A 23,949-nucleotide genomic window follows, 5' to 3' on the forward strand; every position below is an offset into this window, starting at 1 on the left:
TGCATATTCTGTGAAGGAGCAGTGATGGCTCAAGTAATTGGATTCTTGCCACCCAGGAGAAAGACCTGGATTGAGTTTCTGGCTCCTGGCTTTAGAATTGGCCCAGCCCCAGCCATTGTGGGCATTCAGATAGTGAACCATCAAGTGGGAAACCTCTCTGAAAAGTGGGCAAACATCTAGACTAGCAGTTAAGACACCAGTTAGATTCTAAATGCCAGTTTAAGTCTCAACTCATCTCCTGATCCCAACTTCCCACTAATGTGCACTTTGGTAGGCAGCAGTGATGGTCCACGTTATTGGGTTGCTGCTACCCACAGAAGTACCCAGATTGAGTTCCTGTCTCCCGGCTTTGCCCAGCCCAGTCCTGGCCATTGCAGACTTTTGGGAAATGAGCCAGGGGATGAAACTCTGTCTCTGTTTGCCTCTCTCTCTGTGGCTCTCTGCCTCTCAAATAAATAAATTTTAAAAACTCATTTGAAAGAATTAAATAAGTCAGTAGCCAGCTTCTACAATTCAAGATAATCATTAAGGAAGCTGGCACCCTGTCTTTTAGTTTCTTTGGATGGTAAGAGCCTAACTTTGGCTGGTGTCTCACTCCAAACAAGTTGTCATAAAAATATTAGAAGTTTATTTTTCCCATTGATTAAACCAATGAGCTAACACAGATAGTCAATCCAGTTACCACATGAGTTTAGGATAAACTGAGAAATTCTGCTGTTAAATCCTCTTTGAAGATTAGTCATAATTTTTTTGAGAATATGAATGTAACAGCTTGGTATATAAATGGGTGAGATTTTTCTGTCTTTATAATGTTTTAACTGAGTGTTTGTGATGCTATATAGCACATTCTGATTTAATCCCTTTTAATCATAAAATATTTTATTTTAGATCTCTGTGGAGAGTTTTTTCTTTTTCTATTTTTTTTTTGGCTGAGTGGGAGGTTTTATTTGTAACTGTATTTTTCCAACATTTAACATGATATTTAAGGTATTGTATTAGTCAGGGTTATACCCTCTATGGCACTCCCCAAAAATAGAACCAGTAGGATATATATATATATATACAGATGTACAGAAATATTTTAATGTTTATCTTCATCTACTTGGCAGAGGTGTGTGTGTGTGTGTGTGTAAGAGAGAGAGAGAGAGAGAGAGAGAGAGAGAGAGAGAACACGCAGAGAGCCCTTCTGTGCCCTGACTCATTGCCAAAATGCCTGCAAGAATCAGGGCTAGGCACAGGTGGAAACTAGGAGTGGGAACCCCATCCGGATCTCCCAGATGGGCAGCAGGGGGCCACACACTTGAGTGATCATCCACTGCTTCAGGATGCATTAGCAGGAGCCTGAGTTGGAAACAGAGGACGGAGGAGCCAGGACCTGAACCAGTGCTCCAATATGCAATAAGGCATAATAAATGTTGGCTTAACTTCTCTGTGCCCTAGAGAAATGAGTTGTCATGAGGGGTTGGCTGATTGGTTATGTAGATCTAGAAGTCCCATGATTGCCATCTGCAAGCTGGTTCCATAACTCAGTCTGAATGTGAAAGCCCAAGAACTGGGGGCACTGATGTGTGAGGGTAGGAGGATAAGCTCAAGGAGAGAACAAAATCAACTTTTCTCTGCCTTTTTATTCTATGTGGGTTCTCAAAGGATTGGATGATGCTCACCCGCATTGTTGAGGGCAATCTAATCTTTACTCAGTCTTCTGATCCAATGCCAACTTCTGGAAGAACCTTCACAGAGACATCCATCATTAGCTATCTGAATATCCTTTATCCCAGTCATAACACACAAAAAATCAGCTATCACAATTATATCTTCTCAATATTATCTAACTTCTCTGTGTTTCAGTTTTTGTAAAATGAGCATTATAAAGCTTACCTCATGGAGGTATTGGAAGGACTGAAAAAATGAATATGTGTAAACTTGTAAAAATAGTATGCCCATATTAAGTGCTATGGAAGCATTTACTGTTATTGTTAGATACCATATTCCAGATTCATGGCATTAAAGATATTTTACTGTATTCCTACCCATTATCTCAGGTAACTATTTAGTAGTGTAACTATTCCAGAAACCCAAATATAATGCTCCATAAAATAGGAGCATGCTTATATCTTTAACCATTACTTTTAAAATGAAGCATTGTAATTTATCCTACTTGTTGGGAGATATGTGTTTGTGTATATTTCAACATGTTGGCTTATTTTCCTTCTGGTAATTGTACAATAGGCAATTTAAATTTGTAACTTCTCGTCCAGTAACTATGACAAATCTCATTTCAAAAATGATGGTTTTAGATAAAATTGGAAAAAAAAACATAAAACATAGGGACAGATATTTAACTCAACTATTAAGATGCTTGGACATCCAATGTTAGAGGGCCTCGTTTGAGGCTTGGCTTTGATTCTAATTCCAGATTCCCATTCATGTTCACCCTCGGAGGCAGCAGGTAATGGCTCACGTACTTGGGTTCCTCCTACCCATGTGGGAAAATTGGATTGAGTCTGGGCTCCTGGCTTTAGCACGCAGAGCTTCCAGTTGCAAGCAGTTGAGGAATAAACCAATAGATAAAAGATCCCTCTTTCTCTATCTCATTGCTTTTCAAATAAAATAAAATTATAAGTAAGTAAAAGTTTTAAAAGACAGTAGTAGTAATAAAAAGCTAGTGAAGATTTAATCCCAAGATTTTCTAATTAAAAGATCTGAGTCATGCTGATGAAGTAGGACAGTTACCACATCAGGTGTTACTCTGCTATATTTCCCTCTACAAAAATCTGTTGTTTCTGTATTGCTTTTAAGGCATTATTGACGTTTTTAGTTAGCTATTCAGAGCCTCACACCACTTAATCCCCTTTCTAGCCTTTCCACTCAACTCAGGTCAACAGCTGTGTCGAAACTGGTCACCTGAGACTCATTACTGTGCTCTAGACAAGCAATGCTTTTCCATGCCTCAATGGTCCTTGTGGTGCTGATTCTTTTAAGCAGAATATTCTGTTAATGTCTTCTCGCTATAAAAGGGTGGTGTCACCTCGTTTGGTTTCTCATTTTTCCACTGTTCTGGGACTTTATGTCAAGATGAACAGGCTTTGCCCACACACCTGTGGATAATTAGCTCTGATGCGCCTTCCAGAGCCTCTTGTATAAAGAGTTTCCAGGGTTGGTTCAGGGTGCTGCATTGTCCTACTTCTCCTGGACTGTTACGTTTGCCTTCCAGCAGGACAGCTTACAAAAAGCTCAATCATAGAGAGGCCTCTGGTTGGATAGTAGCAGACAGACTACTGATTTTGCTCTCCTATTTTCCTTTCGAGGAATGTCAGTGGAAAGTGATTGTGCTTAAAGGAGTATGTAAGACCTCTACATTCACTGCTTGTAGCCCCTGGATGACCCCGGTTCAGGTGGAGGTGAATCTCCTCCTCTTTAGCAAGAGTGGATTTAATGGAGATGGACTGAGTGTCTGTAAAGACAGGCAGAGCCCTGCATGGTAAGCATTTTCGGTTTTGCTCAGAGAGAAACGTTGAAAGTACAGATGGACAAGCGGTGGGATAAGAAATATGCTCATTTGTGTTGATATTTCTTTTTTGATGTTGACCCTGGAATCTGTTTCTCTAGAAACATATCTCTTGGTTTAGGAAAACTAAAGTGCATTTCTCAACAGTTCTCCCCCACAATTTATTGAAGTTTTACTACAAAAACCTAATGACTCGAGGTCTACTGGTAACCAAAGTCATTATGTTCTAGATCTTGGTATTTTCCTCTGTTTTGGGTGAGTAATATTGCTTGCCTTTTGGGATAAAAGTACTGAGATTCCACAAAGCATAAGAAATTCAGCAGTCTTCTAAGGCTGTGTTGTTTTTACCAACATTGTGAGCATTGACACAATTATTAAAAAATTCTATTGTTTTTCTGGATGTATCATTCTAACTAATTTCCTGTAAAAGGAAATGAGACAATATGTGATGTCTGAGGCCCCTATGGAGAGAAGCAGAAACTCTGGGTTCTCATCAGTGCAACTAACTCACTGAAATAAATTCTTCCAGTGTTCTAGGCCTCTGTTGCCACATTACTAACATTCCTAAACTGGAAATACTCTGCCTAAGGATCCTTACATTTTATTTCCTATCTCTCTGATTAACTAATTATCTTTAGCAAAAATCAGAGCATTATGTCAGAAATGATAATATTTAAGTTTTTTCTAAATTAAGTATCTAGTTGTCTACAGATACCGTGGTGATGGTGAGGTATTGAAAAATAAATCCAAAGTTTATAATGAGAACACTAATAATAGGCCTTGAATATGTTGTTTACTAGTTAAATACTTTTTATTACTGTAAAGAGAACAGATTTAATGTAGTCATAGATTTAATTCTAAGAGTATAATGATCCTTTCCTTCCTGCCTTCCTCCCTTCCTCTTTCTTCCTTGTTTTTTAACTTTTGCAATAAAATATTATAGTCAAAGGCTTAATGATCCACTAAACAAAGAATTCAAGTAAAAGGTAGAAAGACTACTGTTCAGAAGGAATATAGACAAGGGCTATAGCAATATTCAAATCCAAATATGTCAATTTCACTCATATATATTGAATTTTTTTCATACTGTCTCTATGTATTAGTCTTTTTGCATCTGATTCATTTCACTAAGCATAAAAATTTCCAGTTGCATCAATTTTGTTGCAAAAGTCAGGATTTCACTCTTTTGCTGAGTAGTATTCCACCGTGTATATATACATTTTTTTAAAGATTTTATTATTTATTTGTTTGAAAGGCAGAGTTACAGAGAAGCAGAGGCAGAGGCAGGGAGAGAGAGATCTTCCATCCCCTGGTTCACACCTCAGATGGCCACAACAGCCAGAATTGTGCCGATCCAAAGCCACAAACCAGGAGCTTCTTCCAGGTCTCCCACGTGGTTGTAGGGGCCCAAGAACTTGGGCCATCTTCTGCTGCTTTTCTTGGCCATAATGGAGAGCTGGATTGGAAGTGGACCAGCCGGGACTTGAACTGGAGTCCATATGGGATGCTGGCGCTGCTGATGGCGGCTTTACCCACTAAGCCACAGCATCAGTCCCCCACATTTTCTTTATCCAGTGATCAGTTGATGGACTCCTAGGTTGATCCTATTTTTTTACTATTATGAATTGAACAGCTGTAAGCATGGAAGCACAGGTATCTCATATGCTAATTTCATTTCCTTTGGGTATATTCCCAGGAAAATGGGCCATATGGAAGATCTATTTTTAGTTTTCTGAGGAATCTCCATAACGTCTTCCATAATGGTTGTACCAGTTTATATTCCCACCAACAGTGTATAGCTGAGTAGTTTTGTAGATCACATCTCATCCATGAGCCTCCATTTCTTCAGCTATAAAGTGACAAAACTGGTAACTTCTTGAAAGAGTGGTTAGGAGAATTGAACATACATGGCAGGAAATCATCATCATATCCTTGACAGTGATCAATCAGTTTAATATTGATTAAGGATTTACATTTTATGTATTATTGAGCTCAAACAACTGCCTTTATTTAAAGTGTGATTCACACATTTCATTAATCAATTGGTAATCAATTTGTATATAATTTTCTTCTCCTACATAGAGAAAAAAATTTTCTCATAATTCTTATCTGTGTTTGCTTGCAGATATTATTTATCAAATTGAACTTTTGAATGTTGATTGAGGTAAGCACCATTGGGTATATTTCTGATGGTGGCAACTCTAAGTTTATGCTGTTCTTAATCTATGTAGCTGCTGTACCATTTTGTTCCCTGTAAACATTCACCATCCAAGATTGTGAGTAGATGGATGAAGTTCAACTGTGACAGGAGGCCTTGGGTTTCACTCAATAGATAAGGCAGAAAGATGGATGCAGGAGAACGGTGGGCAGTAGAAAAGGAGGAGTTCAGATGAATGTCATTAGGAATCAAGTTAGGAAAGCAGTGAAAATTAGTTTGGGCTGAGATGATAGAAGAAAACAGAGGCGTCAAAATAGAGGATCTTTATGGATTGCAGTGCGTAATTTGAGAGAAGAAAATAGTGATGTTATGAGAGTCAGTTATTGCAGACTTCTAAGACCAAGGAACTCTAGGTGACAATAAGATAAAGTATCTGGATTTGTGGGTAGGTAATTTACCTTATGATAATTAAAGGTAACAGCAGTTTGCCTCTGTACTCAGTTTTTTACATTGAAACCTACTCTGGTTTATTCTCAATCTTCCTCTTTCTCAGATCTCAACATCAAATCCATTAACGAGTTAGAACTTCAAGTTTCAATATGTATCTAAAATCTTTTTAGTTCTTTTTATCTTGAACTAACAAAACTATAACTACTTTTCTGTCTTTTCTTACTCAGATCTCTCTGGATTTATCCTTCCAAACAAAACAGTGTGGATTTTGAAGTCCAAACAAAGTTGTGTTGGTCCTTTACATTTGAAATAAAATCCTGAATCCTTAGTGTCCTTGGAGCTACTGTTCAATATTCTCTGGCCTCTTTTTATACCTGAAGCACACCATCCATTTTCTTCCTCAGATTCAAACTCTTTGGTCTCTGGATAGGCACACATACTCTTTCATGACTGGTTGATTCCTTCTGGTATCCACTCACATGGCATCTCTTCAGAGAAGACTTCTCTGACCATCACATTAAAAGCAAATCCTCAGGGTGAGTGTTTGGCGCTGCAATTAAATATTCCACATCAGAATGCTTAGGTGTGAATCTTGCTTTCAGATTCCAGCTTCCCACTAACAGGCACCTGAGGAGGCAGCATGATGGTTCAACTACTTGGGTCCCTGCCACTCATATAGAAGACCAGGGTTGAGATCTGGGCTTATGGGTTTGGGTTGGCCCAGCCCTGGCTGTTATAGGCCTTTGAGGAGTGAACTAGCATGTGGCAAATAAACCCTCATATACCTATTGATCATTTGAATGTCTTCCTTGAACTTGTGTCTTTTTGTCATTTTTTAAGTTGGTTGTTACAATTATTATTTACTGGTGAGTTACATGAGTTATTTATATCTTTTGGATATGAATCCTTTATCAGGTATATGCTTTGAAAATATTTTTCCTATTCTTCTGCTATAGTTTCTTTTGCTGTGCAGAGGCTTTTTAGCTTGATATGATCCCATTTATTTACTTTTTTTGCTTTTTTTCCCCTGTATGTTCTATCAAAAAATCATTGCCAAGGAATTATTTTCCTATGTTTTCTTCTTGGAATTTTATAGCTTCAGATTTCACATTTAAGTACTTAATCCACTTCAAGTTCACTTTTGTGCATGGTATATGACAAGGATCCAATTTCACACTTTTGTGTGTGGCTATTCACTTTTCCAGTGCCATTTATTGCAGACTATTTTTTCTCCATTCTTGGCATCCTTGTCAAATATTAGATGCCCTGATATGAGTGGGTTTGTTTCTGGGATATCTATTCTGTTTCATGAGTCTATGTTACTATGCTAATACCATCCTATTTTTTATTTCTAAAGCTTTGTAATATAGTTTGAAATCAGAAAGTATGATGCCTCCAGCTTTGTTCATTCTCAAGATTTCTCTAGCTACAAGGGTATTTCAAATGGTTTGTAAAAAAAACAAAATTAAAGGGTAGGCTCCTTTTGGTACCAAGCGCTTATGAAATCAATATGTAGTTTTTTTCATAATATATGTTTATCATGAACTCTTTGAAGACTCCTCATATTTGGACTGTTTTGTGGCTACATACAATTTTTAGTATTCTTTTTTAATCTGGGGAAATATGGAATTGGAATGTCAATAAGGATCACATTGAATTTGTGGTTTATTTTGCTAGTATAGATATTTTAATAAAATTAATTCTTTTAACCCATGAATGCAGACTAGTTTTCCATTTACTCATGTCATTTTCAGTTTATTTCATACACATATTTTCAGTGTACATAGTAACTTTGTTGGTTAAATTTATTCCTGAGTATTTTCATTTACAGTAGCATTAAAAAATAAATTGTTTTCTTAATTTCTTTTTCAGATAGTTCACTATTTTTTTTAAAATATTTTGTTTATTTATTTGATAGATTAACCAACAGAGAGAAGGAGACACAGAGAAAAATAGCTTCCATCCTCTGGTTCACTTCCCAAATGGCTGTAATGGCCAGAGATGAGCTGATCCAAAACCAGGAGCCAGAAGCTTCTGAGTCTCTCACTCAGGTGTAGGAGCCCAAGCACTTGGGTCATCTCTTACTGCTTTCCCAGGCCATAGCAGAGAGCTTGTTCAGAAGAGAAGCAGCTGGGACACGAACTGGCGCCCATATGGGATACTGGTGCTGCAGGCAGAGGATTAGCCTACTGACATAGCACCAACTCCAAAAGGTTCACTATTATAATAAAAACAGTGGCTTTTTTAAAATTAAAAACTAATAAATGATTTTTTTTCACAGTGGCTATGTTATTTCTGGAATTTTCTATGTTATATTCAGATCATAATTGACAGGTAGCTGAAACCACAAAAAGTAAAATCACAGAAAAAGGGGTGACTACAGCATTCCTTTTCATCTCATTTTGATTTATTTTTCTTTTTTAATTTTTAATTTTTAGTTATTAAATGATTCTTTGTGATTTGTAGATACAATTCCACGAACATGTTACCCCTTCCTCCCTGTCTCCCACTATCTTCCTTCTCTCTTTATTTTTTTTTTAGTTTTTGAGATAATATATTTTAAAATTATATTACAGTGAAAAGTCTTAATACTTCACAGAGTAAGAAGTTTAACAAGTAGAAACAAAAAGACCCTAAGTTAGTGGGAATATAGACAATGACTCTAAACAATAATTGAATGGAAAAAATGGCCGTTGCACCCATGTACAGTACATTTTAAAGCAATCACACATCATTTATACCTTTGCAGTATAACATTCTTAACCATTGTTCTGACAAAGATATGAAACAAGGTTTTACAAAACTGTGTTTGCCACAATATTGATATCGACAGACATTTCTTTCAATGCAGTATTTTCTTTGTGGGTCTGGCTTATTTCACTCAACATGACGTCATCCAGTTGCATCCATTTTGCTGCAAATGGAAGAAATTCATTCTTTTTATAGCTGAATTATATTCCATTGTGTATATATACCACATTTTTTTTATCCAGTCATCTGATGATGGATACCTTGGTTGGTTCCAAATGTTGGCTATTGTAAACAGTGCTGCCATAAACATGGTGCTGCAGGTATCTCTTTGGTTCATTGTGTTCAATCCTTTTAGGTATATACCCAAGCAGTGGGATTACTGGATCACATAGCAAGTCTAATTCTAGTTTTTAAGAGACTGCCACACTGTTTTCCACAGTGGCTGCACTAATTTACACTCCCACCAGCAGTGTAAAAGTGTTCCTCTTTCTCCATACCCTCGCATTTGTTACTCTCTGTGTTTTGGATTCTATCTATTGTGACGGGGCAAGATAATATCTCATTGTAGTTTTGACTTGCATTTCCCCAATGGATAGTGATGTTGAGCATTTTTTCATATATTTTCTTTTGAGAACTGTCTATTGAAGTCCATTGCCTGGTTCTCAATTGGATTTTGTTGTTCTTGGGTCTTGAGACGCTAGTTTTTTTATTATTTATTTATTTATTTTATTAGACAGAATTAGACAGTGAGAGAGAGAGACAGAGAGAAAGGTCTTCCTTCCGTTGGTTCACTCCCCAAATGGCTGCTATGGCTGGAGCTATGCCGATCCGAAGCCAGGAGCCAGGTGCTTCCTCCTGGTCTCCCATGCGGGTGCAGGGGCCCAAGCAGCTAGGCCATCCTCCACTTTCTTCCCCAGGCCACAGCAGAGAGCTGGACTGGAAGAGGAGCATCCAGAACTAGAACCAGTGCCCATATGGGATGCCAGTGCTGCAGGCAGAGGATTAACCAAGTGAGCCACGGCACCAGCCCTGCCACAGTGTTTTCACATTCCCACCACACAAAGTTCTAACAGTCATGAGCACCCAGTCCCCTGTCAATTCTCCTAGCCTGACTCTGATGTCTCCTGTCGGCTGGTTGCTGCATGCTGAACACTAGCTGGTACAGCTGTTACACGTGTCCAAAATGGCATCCATCCTCTGTCAGCTAGTTACAGAACACTGGTGCTGGGTGTTTGGAGAGAGAAATATGCCCTCGTTTTTCCTATTGGTTGGCAAGTACCCTGTTCTCCGCAGAGCTCAAGCTGGACTCTTGCCAGGTTCTTCCTGCAGCTTCATCGCCAGTGGCTTGAGCTGCTGCACTCTGGTCTCATCTCACTCTCAGCAGGCACTGAGGCTGTCCACTGCTGGGGTCCTGAGTTGTGAGCATCCACACCCTCCACATAGATCTACAGTGTTCCTCTAATTGCATGGAGTTTCCTCTGCAGTTTTCTCCCTCCCTCTTCCCTGAGATTGCACTCTCTCCACTTTTTTTTTTTTTTAAGGTATCTTCCCCTAGACTAGAGCAGTAAGCTCCCTCCCTATTCTACCATCTTGGAAATGCAGAAAGAATACACTGATTTGTGTAAGATAACATGGAAAGGAGCTCCATTTAAATGTTATGTTAATAAATCTAGCCACAGATAAGTTTGTGTCATACGTTTCCATTAAACTTGGAGCTTCAGTATAGAGAAGTACCAAGGTTGATGGAATGGAGCTCCAGAGATTATTCTCTGGCTCCAGCTCAGTTACCCCCAACTGTAGCCATACTCTACTGTCATCTTGGAGACTTAAGAAAGTACAAATGATTAGGATTTAAAGTAGAAAACTGAATCAGAGTCTGGGGAGGAATTTAGGCACTGAAGTTTCTACAAAGCTCTCCAAATATTCTTATCTGTCCAGATTTTAAAACTGTTGAGATTTGAGCCATATTTTAAAATTGCAGTTCCTGGAACTCTGCATTTCTTGCCTGAGATCTCTTGACTCTCAAAGCTCCCTTTGGATGGAAAGATTTCACAGCCTCTGTCTCCTCATCTGTTGATGTCCATCAGATGAAATTATCTGTCCTTTGAGTATCTGTTGGAGGCATAACTTTAATGATGTCTATAATGAGGCAAGTTCCTGTCTACTGCCAGAACATGTGCTCCCTCTGAGACTTATCTCCCCTGACTCTTGTCTTCCTTATGCAGAGATCTTTATAGGAGACAAATAAATAGAGTGGACGTAGAGTAGAACTCAAGAGTGAACAAGACTGCCACGGTCTCCCTTTGTACCATTTCTTCTTCTGGAGGTAGGTTATTTGAGGCATAAATTATGATGGCTTTTACATGTTGAATTGCTGTTAGGATTTCTTCAGATCTGGTCCTTTTAGTAACAGCTATTCATGATTTTCTGAGGAATAAATTGAAATGCATGTACTCGGAAATGCTATGAAGAATATTGTCTGGGGAATTTTCAATATGCATTAGTTAACATGGTTATTTCTGCTTGATTTTAGCAGTGGAGGAGGAAGGGAATGAGCTCCCTAGTGAAAAGCAAGGAATACAGAAACTCAGGAGTTATAACTGTCTTTTTCTTGAATGGGAGAATATAGAAAGTCTATTCTTTGAAAAGTTACGATGCTCTATGTCATAACTGTTCTTAAAGTTTCTCTGTAACATTCTTCTAGGTTGACTAAGGATATCAAATGGCCAACTTCTCATTCAGGATCAAAACCATTTTTATTGCCATGCTGGCACTTTATCTTTCTTGTGGTGAGTATATTTTATAATCCTGGTCCTAAAAATTTGATGCCACGTAGGCAAGGTTTGATATATCCTAGGAACACTATTGTTTGTTCCATTTTGTATAGAATCATTGAATTGGCAAACTAAATTGAACACAGTTCAAATGCTCTTTTGAAATATGTTGGTAGATTTTTTTTCTCCTGTTATATGAAAGCAGAAAACTACTTAGTGATTATGAATGACACTGAATTCTGGGGCAGGATAACATATTTCCTTTCTTATTGCTGCAGCTGAAGCACTTTAACTAAACTAAATCCTTTATGTGTTTTGGACATAATATGCTCCAATGGAATTTGTTATAATAATGTCATTTGAGACTAATTTTCATTATTTATTTTAACAGCATAGTTTTTCATCAGGCAAGTCTTCATTGATAGTTCTGGAGACATTTAGCCTGCTTTAAAACTCATAAATGTCTTTTACTCTGTGACACAATTATGTGGTTGTTGAAAAAATCTTGGAAACAGAGCAGGAAGCTTGACTCTGAGTTCTAATTCTAGGCTTGTGAAAGTCATTGTCTCCTTTGGTCTTCAGTTTACTAATCTATTAGATGTGGGTAATAAAGAACATTATATTTTAGGCCGGTGCCACGGCTCAATAGGCTAATCCTCTGCCTGTGGCGCCGGCACATGGGGTTCTAGTCCCGGTTGGGGTGCCGGATTCTGTCCCGGTTGCCCCTCTTCCAGGCCAGCTCTCTGCTGTGGCCCGGGAGTGCAGTGGAGGATGGCCCAAGTGCTTGGGCCCTGCACCTGCATGGGAGACCAGGAGAAGCACCTGGCTCCTGGCTTCGGATCAGCACGGTGCGCCGGCAGTGGCCACCATTGGAGGGTGAACCAACGGCAAAGGAGGACCTTTCTCTCTGTCTCTCTCTCTCACTGTCCACTCTGCCTGTCAAAAACAAAAACAAAGAACATTATATTTTCAAGTGTGGGTGTTGTAGATTTTAACACTGCAATGTATTCAGCACAGAGTTCAGTCTGCTGCAAGAACCAGCACTCGGCCGCCCACAGTCAGTGTCAAAGACTCACTTAATGCCTTGTGGCTTCTCCATTGATGACCTGCATCCCTTTCTTGTTACAATAGATGTGATCCTAGGAAATGCCAAATTATTTATTTTTTTTTATTTGTGCAGATACTGTATCATCTTTCACATCTAGTTTTTTGGCAGAGGTAAGTTGGCCATATGTTAAGCAGTTGAAAATATTCAATTTTTAAAATCTTTATTGTGAGATTATCTGTGATATGAAAAATGCTGGCAACAAACATGATATTTATGCTAAAAGCCATTAAAACTGGATTGCAATGATACCTCCAAAAAAATAAGAAGTGCTGGTCAGAATGTGGAGAAAAGAGAACATTATACACTGTTGGTGGGAATGCAACTTAGCACTTCTATAATGGAGAACAGTTTAGGGGTTCCTCAAAAATCGAAAATATACCATATGACATAGCATCCCAATTCAGGATATGTATCTGAAGGTAATACAATGAGCATATCACAGAGATACCTGCACTCTCATATTCATTGAAGCACCTTCACAACAACCAAGATAAGGAATCAACCTAGGTGTTCGTCGATGGATGAATGGATAAAGAAAATGTGATACAGATAGACAATGGGATATTATTAAACAATAAAATTAAACCCCGATATTTGTAGCAAAATATATAGATTTGGAAATTATTACATTAAGTGAAATAGGCCAAACAGAAAGACAAATATGTGTTCTTTCTCATACATGATTCAAAATTTATTTGAACTTAGAAGAGTGATTCCTAGAGGTTGGAAAGGGAGGAGAGAAGGGAAGATGGGAGAGAGTATCTTTGGGTACCCAAACACATATAGGAATTAACACACCCTAGTGTTTCATAGTGTAATAGACAACTATAGTTCATAATAATGTATCATATACTGCATAAAAAACTGAAAGAGAGGAGCTGGTGAGTTCAAAACACAAAGAGGAGATGAGGAAATAGAAGGTCTAGTTGCCTGGTTTGATTAGTTTACATTATATGTGTGTTGAAATATTAAATTGTACCCCACAAAATGTACATGTTAATCAAAAAATGTTACATGTTAATCAAATATTTTTAAAAATAAAATAATTTTAAATGATGTATTACAGAGTTACACTTGGAGTTACTTTCTCTCTTCAGGATAAGTTAGAAATTTATGGACTTCAGAAATGTTCTTATTCATGTAAAAATTCCCTCATCTTTGCTAGCTGCTAGTACTCTATTGTGTACAGGAACAGGAGATAATCCACTCACTAATATTTCAGCATTTAAATAGCAACATTTTGCAATTGAAGATAATATTTCCATGAGTATCCTTGTGCAGTAATCTTTTCAAAATAAAATTTTAGGTTGTGACTACAACTATAAAATATAAAAATGTGTTCTTTTGTTAGCAATAATCCACAAATTTTACTACATAGGATATTCTTCATTGAGTTGTCTTAATTTGCATTCCCATTAACAATGATAAGAATGCCTTGGTCCCCACAGTATTCCATCAGCATAGAGCTATCAGCCAGCACCATGGCTCACTAGCCTAATCCTCTGCCTGTGGCGCCGGCACCCTGGGTTCTAGTCCCGGTTGGGCGCCGGATTCTGTCCTGGTTGCTCCTCTTCCAGTCCAGCTCTCTGCTGTGGCCTAGGAGTGCAGTGGAGGATGGCCCAAGTGCTTGGGCCCTTCACCTGCATGGGAGTCCAGGAGGAAGCACCTGGCTCCTGGCTTCGGATCGACACAGTGCGCCAGCCACAGCACGAAGGCTGTAGCAGCCGTTTGGGAGGTAAACCAATGGAAAAGGAAGCCTTTTCTCTCTGTCTCTCTCTCTCTCTCTGTGTGTGTCTAACTCTGCCTGTTAAAAAAAAAAACCAAAAAACAAAAAACAAAAAGAGTAGAGCTATCAACGGCTTTTAATTTCTGTATGTGAGAGTGATCTTTCATGAGATAGTGAAGACTTTACAAATTAGTGTTTTTTTCTAACTATGAATAAAATGAAACATCATTTCATATGTTTCGAAGTCATTTTTCCATTTTCTTTAAAATGACTTTGCTCATAAATTTTGAGCATTTTTCTCTTAGACATTTGTTTTTGTCACATTTTTATGAGTTTTGAATGATGTCATCACATTATTATGCTATATACATTGAAAATATTTTCAGTGTCTTCTTTTTTTTAAGATTTATTTATTTATTTATTTGAAAGCCAGATTTACAGAGAGGCAGAGAGAGAGAGACAGAGAGAGAGTTTCCATCTGATGGTTCACTCCCCACATTGCCACAACAGTTGAAGGTGGGCCAGGCCAAGGCCAGGAGCCTGGAGTTCCATCTTGGTCTCCCACATGGATGGCAGGGCCCAAGTGCTTGGGCCATCTTCTCCTGCTTTCCAGGTACGTGAACAAGGAGCAGTATCAGAATCAGAGTAAGGGTGCCAGTTCTAGTCCCAGCTGCTCCTCTTCTGATCCAGCTGCCTGCTGTGGCCTGGGAAGGTAGTAGAAGTTGGCCCAAGTACTTGATCCCCTGCACCCACACAGGAGACCTGAAGAAACTCCTGGCTCCTGGCTTCTGGTTCCTGGCTTCGGATCAGCCCAGCTCCAGCTGTTGCAGCTATTTGGGGGAGTGAACGAGCGAATAGAAGACCTTCCTTTCTGTCTCCCCGTCTCACTATCTATAACTCTACCTCTCAGATAAATAAATAAAACAAACAAACAAAAAAAGAAGACGAAGAAGGGGAGCAGCTTGGACCAGAGCCAGCACTCAGAGCTTAATCTGCTCTGCCAGAGCTCAGGCCCCTACTTCCATTTCTTATGCTCCTAATTGAATCACCTTTTTAATACATTGACTGGAATATGACTACAATGTTGGAGATAATGGGCATACTTGCCCTTTTTTATTTTTTATGTTTTCTATTTAGCAAAAATACCTAAAATGAGATGCTGATTTGTGTGGGTGTGTGTATGGCACAGCTGCAGCCATTGTGGCTAACTGGAGAGTGAACCAGCAGATGAAATATTCTCTCTCTCTCTCTCTCCCCCTCTCTGTAGCTCTGCCTTTCAAATAAATATATCTTTAAAAAAAAAAGGATTACTCTGGTGTATTATTAGTGTTTCTTTCCTATTGATTTTTGTGCTACATGAGACAGTTTACATTTAGAAAAAATTTCTTTTTTTTCTCTTGATTATTCTTTATGCCTTTTTAAGTGTTTGTAATTGTCCTTTTTAAAAAGATTTGTTTTTATTTATTTGAAAGAGTTACAGAGGGAAGTAGGGACAGAGATAGAGATAGAGAGAGTGAGATAGAGAGACAGAGAGAGAGAGAGAGAGAGAGAGAGAAAGTCTTCCATCCACTGGTTCACTTCCTAAATGGCTGCAATGGCTGGAGCTGAACCATTCTAAAGCCAGGAGCCATGAGTTTCTTCCAGGACTCCCATGTGTGTATGCAGGGGTACAAGAATTTGGACCACCCTCTGCTGCTTTCCTAGGCACATTAGCTGGGAGCTGGATCTGAAGTGGAGTAGCTGAGACTTGAACTGGAGCCCATATGGTATGCCTGCACTGCAAGCCAGGGCTTTAACCCACTACGCCACTGTACTGGCCCCATAACTGTTCTTTTTAAAATAAATTTATTTATCTACTGAGCATCTCATTTACCAGAGTTTCATGGTGTTCTTTCCCTGTCACCTAGTTCCTACATACAAGCAATGGGTTTATTGTACCCCTTTTGTATTTCCCTTCTTCCATTTATGAATTGTATTTTTTACTGTTTCAGAATATATAATTTTTCCACCTCTGTTTTAATATCAAAGAAAATTAAATATATTGTATATTCAAAATAAGCCCTTTGACAAACTCTTTTCAATAATCTCTTGTTTGGATAATAGTCATTTATTAGTAAAATGCTAAAGAAAGGCCCAATATTGTTTATATGTAATTTTTCTCTTGACTTAATTTTTATTTAAATCTAATCTTCACTTATAATCTAATACTTGTATCTGAACTATTTTAACTTTAGTTTCTTTTTCTTTCCTGAGTCAGTCAAATATTGTTTATGTATTTTTAACTCAATTTATGTCCTAGAAATTGTCTTTGAATTCAAAGATTTTGTTTTTATGTCCTCAAATGTTTGCTGGAGGCCACTTAATTTATTTTATTTGGATATCTCATGGCAGTTTTTTTCTGCTTGAAAGCTTTCTCATTTGGAGGCCACTATGTTTCAATGCATGTCTTTAATTCTCATATCAAGTGCTATAGATAAGAAAACTGTATTTCAATTAGCAATTATAAAAGCTTTCAGTGAAAATAATCTATATTTGCTAGCATATTTTTAGAGGAGCAAAGTAGGTTTTTATGCTTATTCATATAAATTTCAAAATCACTCCAAATTAAATAATATAAAATTTAATGAATAATTTTATATGTGGTAAAAATATGAAGAACAGGAACCAATGTTGTGGCATAACAAGTCAAGCCCCCTTCTGCAATGCTGGCAGCCCATATGGGAGCCGATTCCAGTCCTGGATGTTCCACTTTGTGTCCAGCTCGCTGCTAATGCACCTGGGAAAACAGTAGAAGATGGCCCAAGTGTTTTTGCCGCAATATCCCTGTGGGAGACTTGGATGAAGAACCTGGCTTGGCACTGGCCCTTGTGGCCATTTGGGGAGTAAACCAATGGATGGAAGATCTCTCTCTCCCTCTGTCTCTAACTCTGACTTCCAAATAAATAAAATAAATCTTTAAAAATAGGAAAAATAAGAAGTGAATAATAAATAAAAACTGAGCTTAGGACTGGAAGCAATATGGGAGAACCACTTGATAGGTAAGGATACAACAATTATGAAACATTTTATTTTTTAATTGGGTTCTACTTACAGGGATGTTTGTTTTATTAGGTGTCTGCAATGTAAATATAATGTCTTTTTGTGTATCACATTTCATAACATATTAAAAACACTATTTTCAGATGTGGCTCTCTGATTATTTCTTTTTTGTCTCTGCATATTACAGCCAGACTGTAACAAATACTCAGAGTCACTGCGTGTCTGTAGGAGGATGTATGTTCCAATCTGTGCATCCAATGATTTCACTTATGGTAATGTCTGTGCATTTTGCAAAGCAATAAGGTAAGAGTACAGTAGTCTACATTTGCTTATCTAGATATTGAAATAATAGTCTCAGTATACTAGGAACTGCAGTGTTTCTCTTAGTCTGCAACTATGTACACAGAAAATATCTCTTTTATTTCTGTTAAAGCTTTAGGATATACCCTTAAACTTTATCCTGGGACCTCACTTTTACACGTAGATTAGTTTGAGCTATCTATATGATGATGCTGCCTTGTTTTCAGATACTCCGATTAATTAGCCTTACTTTATTTGTTTGTAATTATTAGAAGTGAACAAATGTGCTATAAAGTGGGAAACTCAATCATCTTCTGCCTCCTCATGCCTGGGTCGGTCCCAATACCGAATCAGGATTGAGAAAATAGCCCCACAACGGGACTGAGGACCCAGCAGGTCTGGGGGTGGAGAGCAGGACACAGCTGTTTGAAGAAGGAGAGTCCAAGCTCTCTGCTTTATGTCTTATTCAGATGATCATCAAGAAGTATTTTGAACACTATGAAGGAATCTGACGTACTACTTTTTGCAATGTTTTCTCTCTCTGCAGACATACTAACAATGGAATTTCTTTCAAACATTATGGCCCATGCTGACTCCTGTGATGTGGTGCTGTACACTCATAGGACACCTCTTATAATCCCATTATGCTGTTGAATTCTACAGAATCTTAGTCTCTAGTGCCTTAAAGTTCTAGATTAGTACTTGAATATTGTTTTGGAAACCTGTATAGACTATAAGAACTGGAAAATTCTTGGAATTCCAAAAATCCTATAATTTCAAATTTTTAATTATCTGTCAATTTCCAAATACTTTATGAAAAATCTGAAAAATCATCAGTTAATGTTGAAAGCATGAAATTGAGAACTTTTCTGAATCATTAAATATTTTGATCAATAAACTTGTTACATGGCATTGACTTTATTATTTTCCCCTTTCTCCCTTCCTGTTCCTCATAAACACTTTTGCAATATTACCATATTAAAGTGAGTTTTTCCACGTGATTGCATAGTAAGGTCACACAAATACACAACATAGGCATTGCTATGTACAGCAGTTTTCCCAGACTTGCCTTTAGTATATATGATCACTATGGATACCTAAGACCACCTCATCTAATCTTGATCTAATGACTCAAGATCTTCAAGAGAAAAGTGTGGTGCCAAAAATTTCAACAAGTCTTCTAGATTAGGCAAGAACAAAGATGAAGTTAACATTGAAAGAAATGCTAAACAGAAGTTAGGAAGAGTTTTTTTTTTTTTAATTAAACTTTTATTTAATGAATATAAATTTCCAAAGTATAGCTTGTGGGTTACAATGGCTTCCCCCCTCCCACAACTTCCCTCCCGCCCGCAACCCTCCCCCTTCCCGCTCCCCCTCCCCTTCCATTCATGTAAAGATTCATTTTCAATTCTCTTTGTATACAGAAGATCAATTTAGTATATATTAGGTAAAGGTTTCAACATTTTGCCCCCATAGCAACATCGAGTGAAAAAACTACCATTGGATTACTAATTATAACATTAAATAGCAATGTACAGCACATTAAAGACAGAGATCCCACATAATTTTTTTTTTCAAAATAATTAATTTTCTATGCCATTTCCATTTTAACACCAGGTTGTTTTTTGTTTTTTTTTTTTTTTTTTCATTTCCAATTCTCTTTATATACAGAAGATCACTTCAGTATATAATTAGCAAAGACCTCATCAGTCTGCGCCCACACAGAAACGCAAAGTATAAAAATACTGTTTCAGTACCAGTCATAGCATCACTTGGCTTTAGACGACACATTAGGGACAGATCCCGCATGGGGTGTAAGTACACAGTGACTCCTGTTGCTGACTTAACAATTTGACACTCCTGTTCATGGCGTCAGTAATCTCCCTAGGCTCTAGTCATGAGTTGCCAGGGCTATGGAAGCCTTTAGAGTTCGCTGACTTTGGTCTTATTCAGATAGAAGTTAGGAAGAGTTTTACTACAGATTGTTAGGGTACAGGCTAAGCCAATACAAGACACAAAGCATATACATTAAGCAACTTGTAATTTTGTTTCTTTTTCATGTAAAAGTTCTGAGATGGGTAAATAGTTTGAGCTGGAGGTGATTTTACAGTGCACGAGTTAAGTCTTCCATTTTGGGATACCACTAGATGGCAAAAGAACAAAAAAATGACTTCAATTCTCCATTCTTCCCTATATTTTTTCCCTTTGCAATGCAACTTTGCAGTACTTTCCATCAAGAAAAGCTATCTGCTTTTTACTCTTTGAATTATGTTCTGTGGGCAGAAGAATGGGGGCAGAACTGTGGTGTTGTACCAGTACTAGGCTACAAATCAAGAAGTCTTTCTATCTCCATTTTCTTTCTTAGCCTCCATGTGAAAAAACTTTCACTAGCCTACAAAGTATAGAGCTGAGATAGCTGCCTTGACCCACCAGAAACCTCAGACACGGGAAAGAGCACAGTTCATAAGGAAAATCTGATGTGTATCTGACTGCAAATGCTGGAGGGAGCTCATCCAAGAGCAGAACCACAAAGTTTTCCATGGGCTTTTTCAAATACCCTCGTAACTTTAACTGGCACACTGTGTCTTGAGGCAAGCAACCATGCCTTGTTTTGCTACCATCTTACTGCCAGAATAATGAATAGAATACTTAAAATGCATAATACTATATAAATAGTTCTTAGACTATATTTGTTAGGGAATAATGACAATAGTCTATATATATTCAGTACAGATGCATTTAAAATATACTTTCAATTGCGATTTATTGAGTAAGCATTTGTGGAACCCATGAATATTTCAGGAGTTTTTCTTAATCTATGTTCATGTCTTAGAAGAATTGGAATTCTTAAAATATCCATACTATTAAAAGTAATCTAAATATTCAATAAACCAATTAAGATACCAGATGCATTTTTCCAGAATTGGAAAAAATACTAAACTTTATATGGAACCAAAAAGGACTCCAAATACTCCAAATATGTTTTAACAAAGCTGGAATAATCACACTTCTGATTTGAAAGATATGTCATGGATAAGTTACAAATCTATTTTAAACAGTATGATATTGGCATAAAGACAGGACTATAGGAGCATGTAGACCAATCGAACAGAATAGAGAAGCCAGAAATATAGCCATTCACATGCTGTTAACTGGTCTTTGACAAGGCACCAAGAATACATATATGGAAAAGATAATCTTTTCCTATTAGTATTAGTATTTGGAAAACTTAATTTCCACATGTAAAAGAATGAGATTTCCACACGTAAAAGAATGAGATTTTGAGTTGCAGAAGTCAACTCAAAATTATTGAAGAATTAAAAGTAAGATCTGAAACTACATTACTCCTAGAAGAAAACATAGAAGATAATGTTCTTGATGCTGATCTTGGAAATTCTGTCTTGGAAATGACACCAAAGCACAGGCAGTGAAAGTACAAAGGAGATAAATGGATGACATCAAACTGAAAGGCTTCTGCACAGCAAAGGTCAAAGGAAACCGAAAAGTCCATCTACAAGAAGGGAGAAAATATTTGCAAGCTGTATATTTGATAAGGGACTAATAGCCAAAGTATTGTAAGGAACACATAGTATTGTAAGGAACTCAGCAGCAAAACTAAACAAGAACAAACAAAATAAAAACCAAGTAATCTGATAAAAAATAATCAAAAGACCTGTAGATCAGTTTGGAGAGCATTGCATCCTAACTACTTTAAGTCTTCTGATGTAAGAAAATGGGATATTTCTTCATTTAATTAGTTTCAGTAATGATTTGTACTATCCTCAGTGTAAGTTTTCAGTTCTTTTATTCAGTTTATACCAAAGTATTTTGTTTTGTTTAATTTTTATTTGGTGTTACAGTAAATGGAATTATTTCATTTCTTTTTCAGATTTCTAATATATTCTGTAGTAATATAATTTATTTCTGTATATTGATCTTGTATCCTGCAGCTTTGAGCAAATCATTTGTTAATTCTAATAGCTTTTTGGTTGAATAGGATTGTCTATATATAAGATCATGTCACTTGCAAGTTACGACAGTTTTACTTTTTCTAATTTAAATGCCTTTTATTTCATTTTCTTTCCAGTCTTGCTTGGCTAAAACCACTAGAACAATGTTTTATAGAAGTGATCCAAGAACGGACATTTTTGTCTTATTCCTAGCCTTAGATGAAAAACCTATAGTCTTTACCCACTAAGTATGATAACATCTGTGGATTTCCGTAAGTACACTTTATGAGAATGAGAGAATTCACTACTCTTCCTACATTGTTGAATTTTTTTTAAATCATAAAACAATTATGGGCTTTGCCAAATGCTTTTTACTTCATCTACTTGGATGATAATGTGTTTTTTATTTTTTAAAAGATTTTATTTATTTATTTGAGAGAGAGAGTTACAGACAGTGAGAGGAAGAGACAGAAAGGAAGGTCTTCCATCAGCTGGTTCACTCCCCAAATGGCCACAATGGCTAGAGTTGTTCTGATCTAAAGCCGGAAGCCAGGAGCCTCCTCCAGGTCTCCCTGGTGGGTGCAAGGGTTCAAACATCTGGACCATCTTCTGTTGCTTCCCCAGGCTACCACAGAGAGCTGGATCAGAAGAGCAGCTGGGACTAGAACCAGCGTCCATATGGAATGCTGCAGGTAGAGGATTAACCTGCTGGGCCACAGCGCCAGCCCCTTGATTTTTTATTTTATTGATACAATACATGACATGTTGAAACAACTTTGCAACGTTGAGCTAAATCCCACTTGGTCATGGTATTTAATTCTTTATGTGTTGCTGATTCTCTTTCTTAGTATTTTATTGAGGAATTTTCATCCATATTTGTAAAAGACTTTATCTGTAGTTTTCCTTTTTAAAAATATTTTTCAAAATTTTTTAGAAGGCAGAGCAATGAGGGTGAAGAGAGAGCAAGTAACAGCCTTCCATCTGCTGCTTCACTCCTTAGATGACCAAAGCCAGGAGCCAGGAACTCCATCCTGGTCTCCCATAGGAGTGGCAGGGCCCAAATACTTGGCTATCCCCCCCTCCCCGCCTTTGCAGGTGCATTAGCAGGGGTAGAGTAGTTCAGACTCCAGCCAGCACTCTGACAAGAGAGGAAGGCATCACAAGCTGTGTAACACCACTGCACCATAATGCTGGCCCCTGTCTGTCGTTTTCTTTACTGAGATGTCTTTGTCTGGATTGATATTAGGGTACTATTGATCTCATAAAGTGATTTAGCAAATTTTTCTTCTTTAGCAGGAGTTTATGAAGGATTTGGTGTTAGTTTGCTTTTTGGTTGGTAGAATTCTGAGATCTCTGATGTTGGTTTTCAAGGAAACACAACTTTTTAAAAATATTTATTTGAAAGACAGAATTAGAGAGAGGTAGAGACCGAGAGAGAGAGAGAGAGCGCGCGCTTCCATTCTGCTGGTTCACTCCCTAGGTGGCCGCAACAGTTGGAGCTGTGCCAATCTGAAGCCAGCAGCCAGAAGCCAGGAGCTTCTTCCAGGTCTCCCATGTTGGGTGCAGGGGCCCAAGGACTTGGGCCACCTTCAACTGCTTGCCCAGGCCATAGTAGAGAGATCGGAAGTGGAGCAGCTGGGACATGAACCGGCGCCCATATGAGATGCTGACACTGCAGGCTAGGGCTTTAACCCACTGTGCCACAGTGCTGGCCCCAAGGAAACACAACTTTGAGTATGGTTACAGTCATCTTGAATGGTAGTTGTACAAGTTGGCCTCTCTTCAACTCTCCCTGAACACAGCTATCTGTTTGTTTATTTACAGCAATGTCTTGAGACATAAATCCCTCTATAAATGAATCCAAACGAATTGTGTCTCCTTGGGTGAAAGTTTCTGAGGTCTTTGTTTGATATTTGGTCTTCCCTCAAGAGAGCTCTTTCAGCTGTCTTACTCCTGAGTCCTCTCCCCCAGACTGTCTGACCTGTAACCTGGGCTGGATCTTCTTAGATAGATGAATTGCCTTTCAATTGCATTCCCAACAATCTCTAATGATTTTGTTCTCTTTTAGGTTTAAATTTATTTGTTAATTATGCAGGATATATGATTCTTGGTTGACTCGCCCCCTTCTTTCAATACTTGAAATATATCATCCTACTGATTTTCATATCTGTATTTTCTGATGAAA

General features: G+C 37.8%; 1 protein-coding gene across 1 annotated transcript in view; it reads left to right on the plus strand.

Moving 5' to 3' along the window:
- The window catches only part of LOC133758779 (serine protease inhibitor Kazal-type 10-like), a 137,944-nt gene extending 115,967 nt beyond the window's left edge, over positions 1-21,977 (plus strand). Inside the window, exons 2-5 of the mRNA XM_062189925.1 lie at positions 11,572-11,656; positions 12,822-12,859; positions 17,702-17,817; positions 21,902-21,977. Coding sequence (XP_062045909.1) covers positions 11,590-11,656; positions 12,822-12,859; positions 17,702-17,817; positions 21,902-21,977 — 297 coding nt within the window. The 5' untranslated portion in view covers positions 11,572-11,589. The remainder of the gene's footprint in view (positions 1-11,571; positions 11,657-12,821; positions 12,860-17,701; positions 17,818-21,901) is intronic.
- Positions 21,978-23,949: the final 1,972 nt, after the last annotated feature.

This window comes from Lepus europaeus, chromosome 4 (assembly GCF_033115175.1).
Source record: "Lepus europaeus isolate LE1 chromosome 4, mLepTim1.pri, whole genome shotgun sequence".
In the NCBI taxonomy this organism is placed as follows: domain Eukaryota; kingdom Metazoa; phylum Chordata; class Mammalia; order Lagomorpha; family Leporidae; genus Lepus; species Lepus europaeus.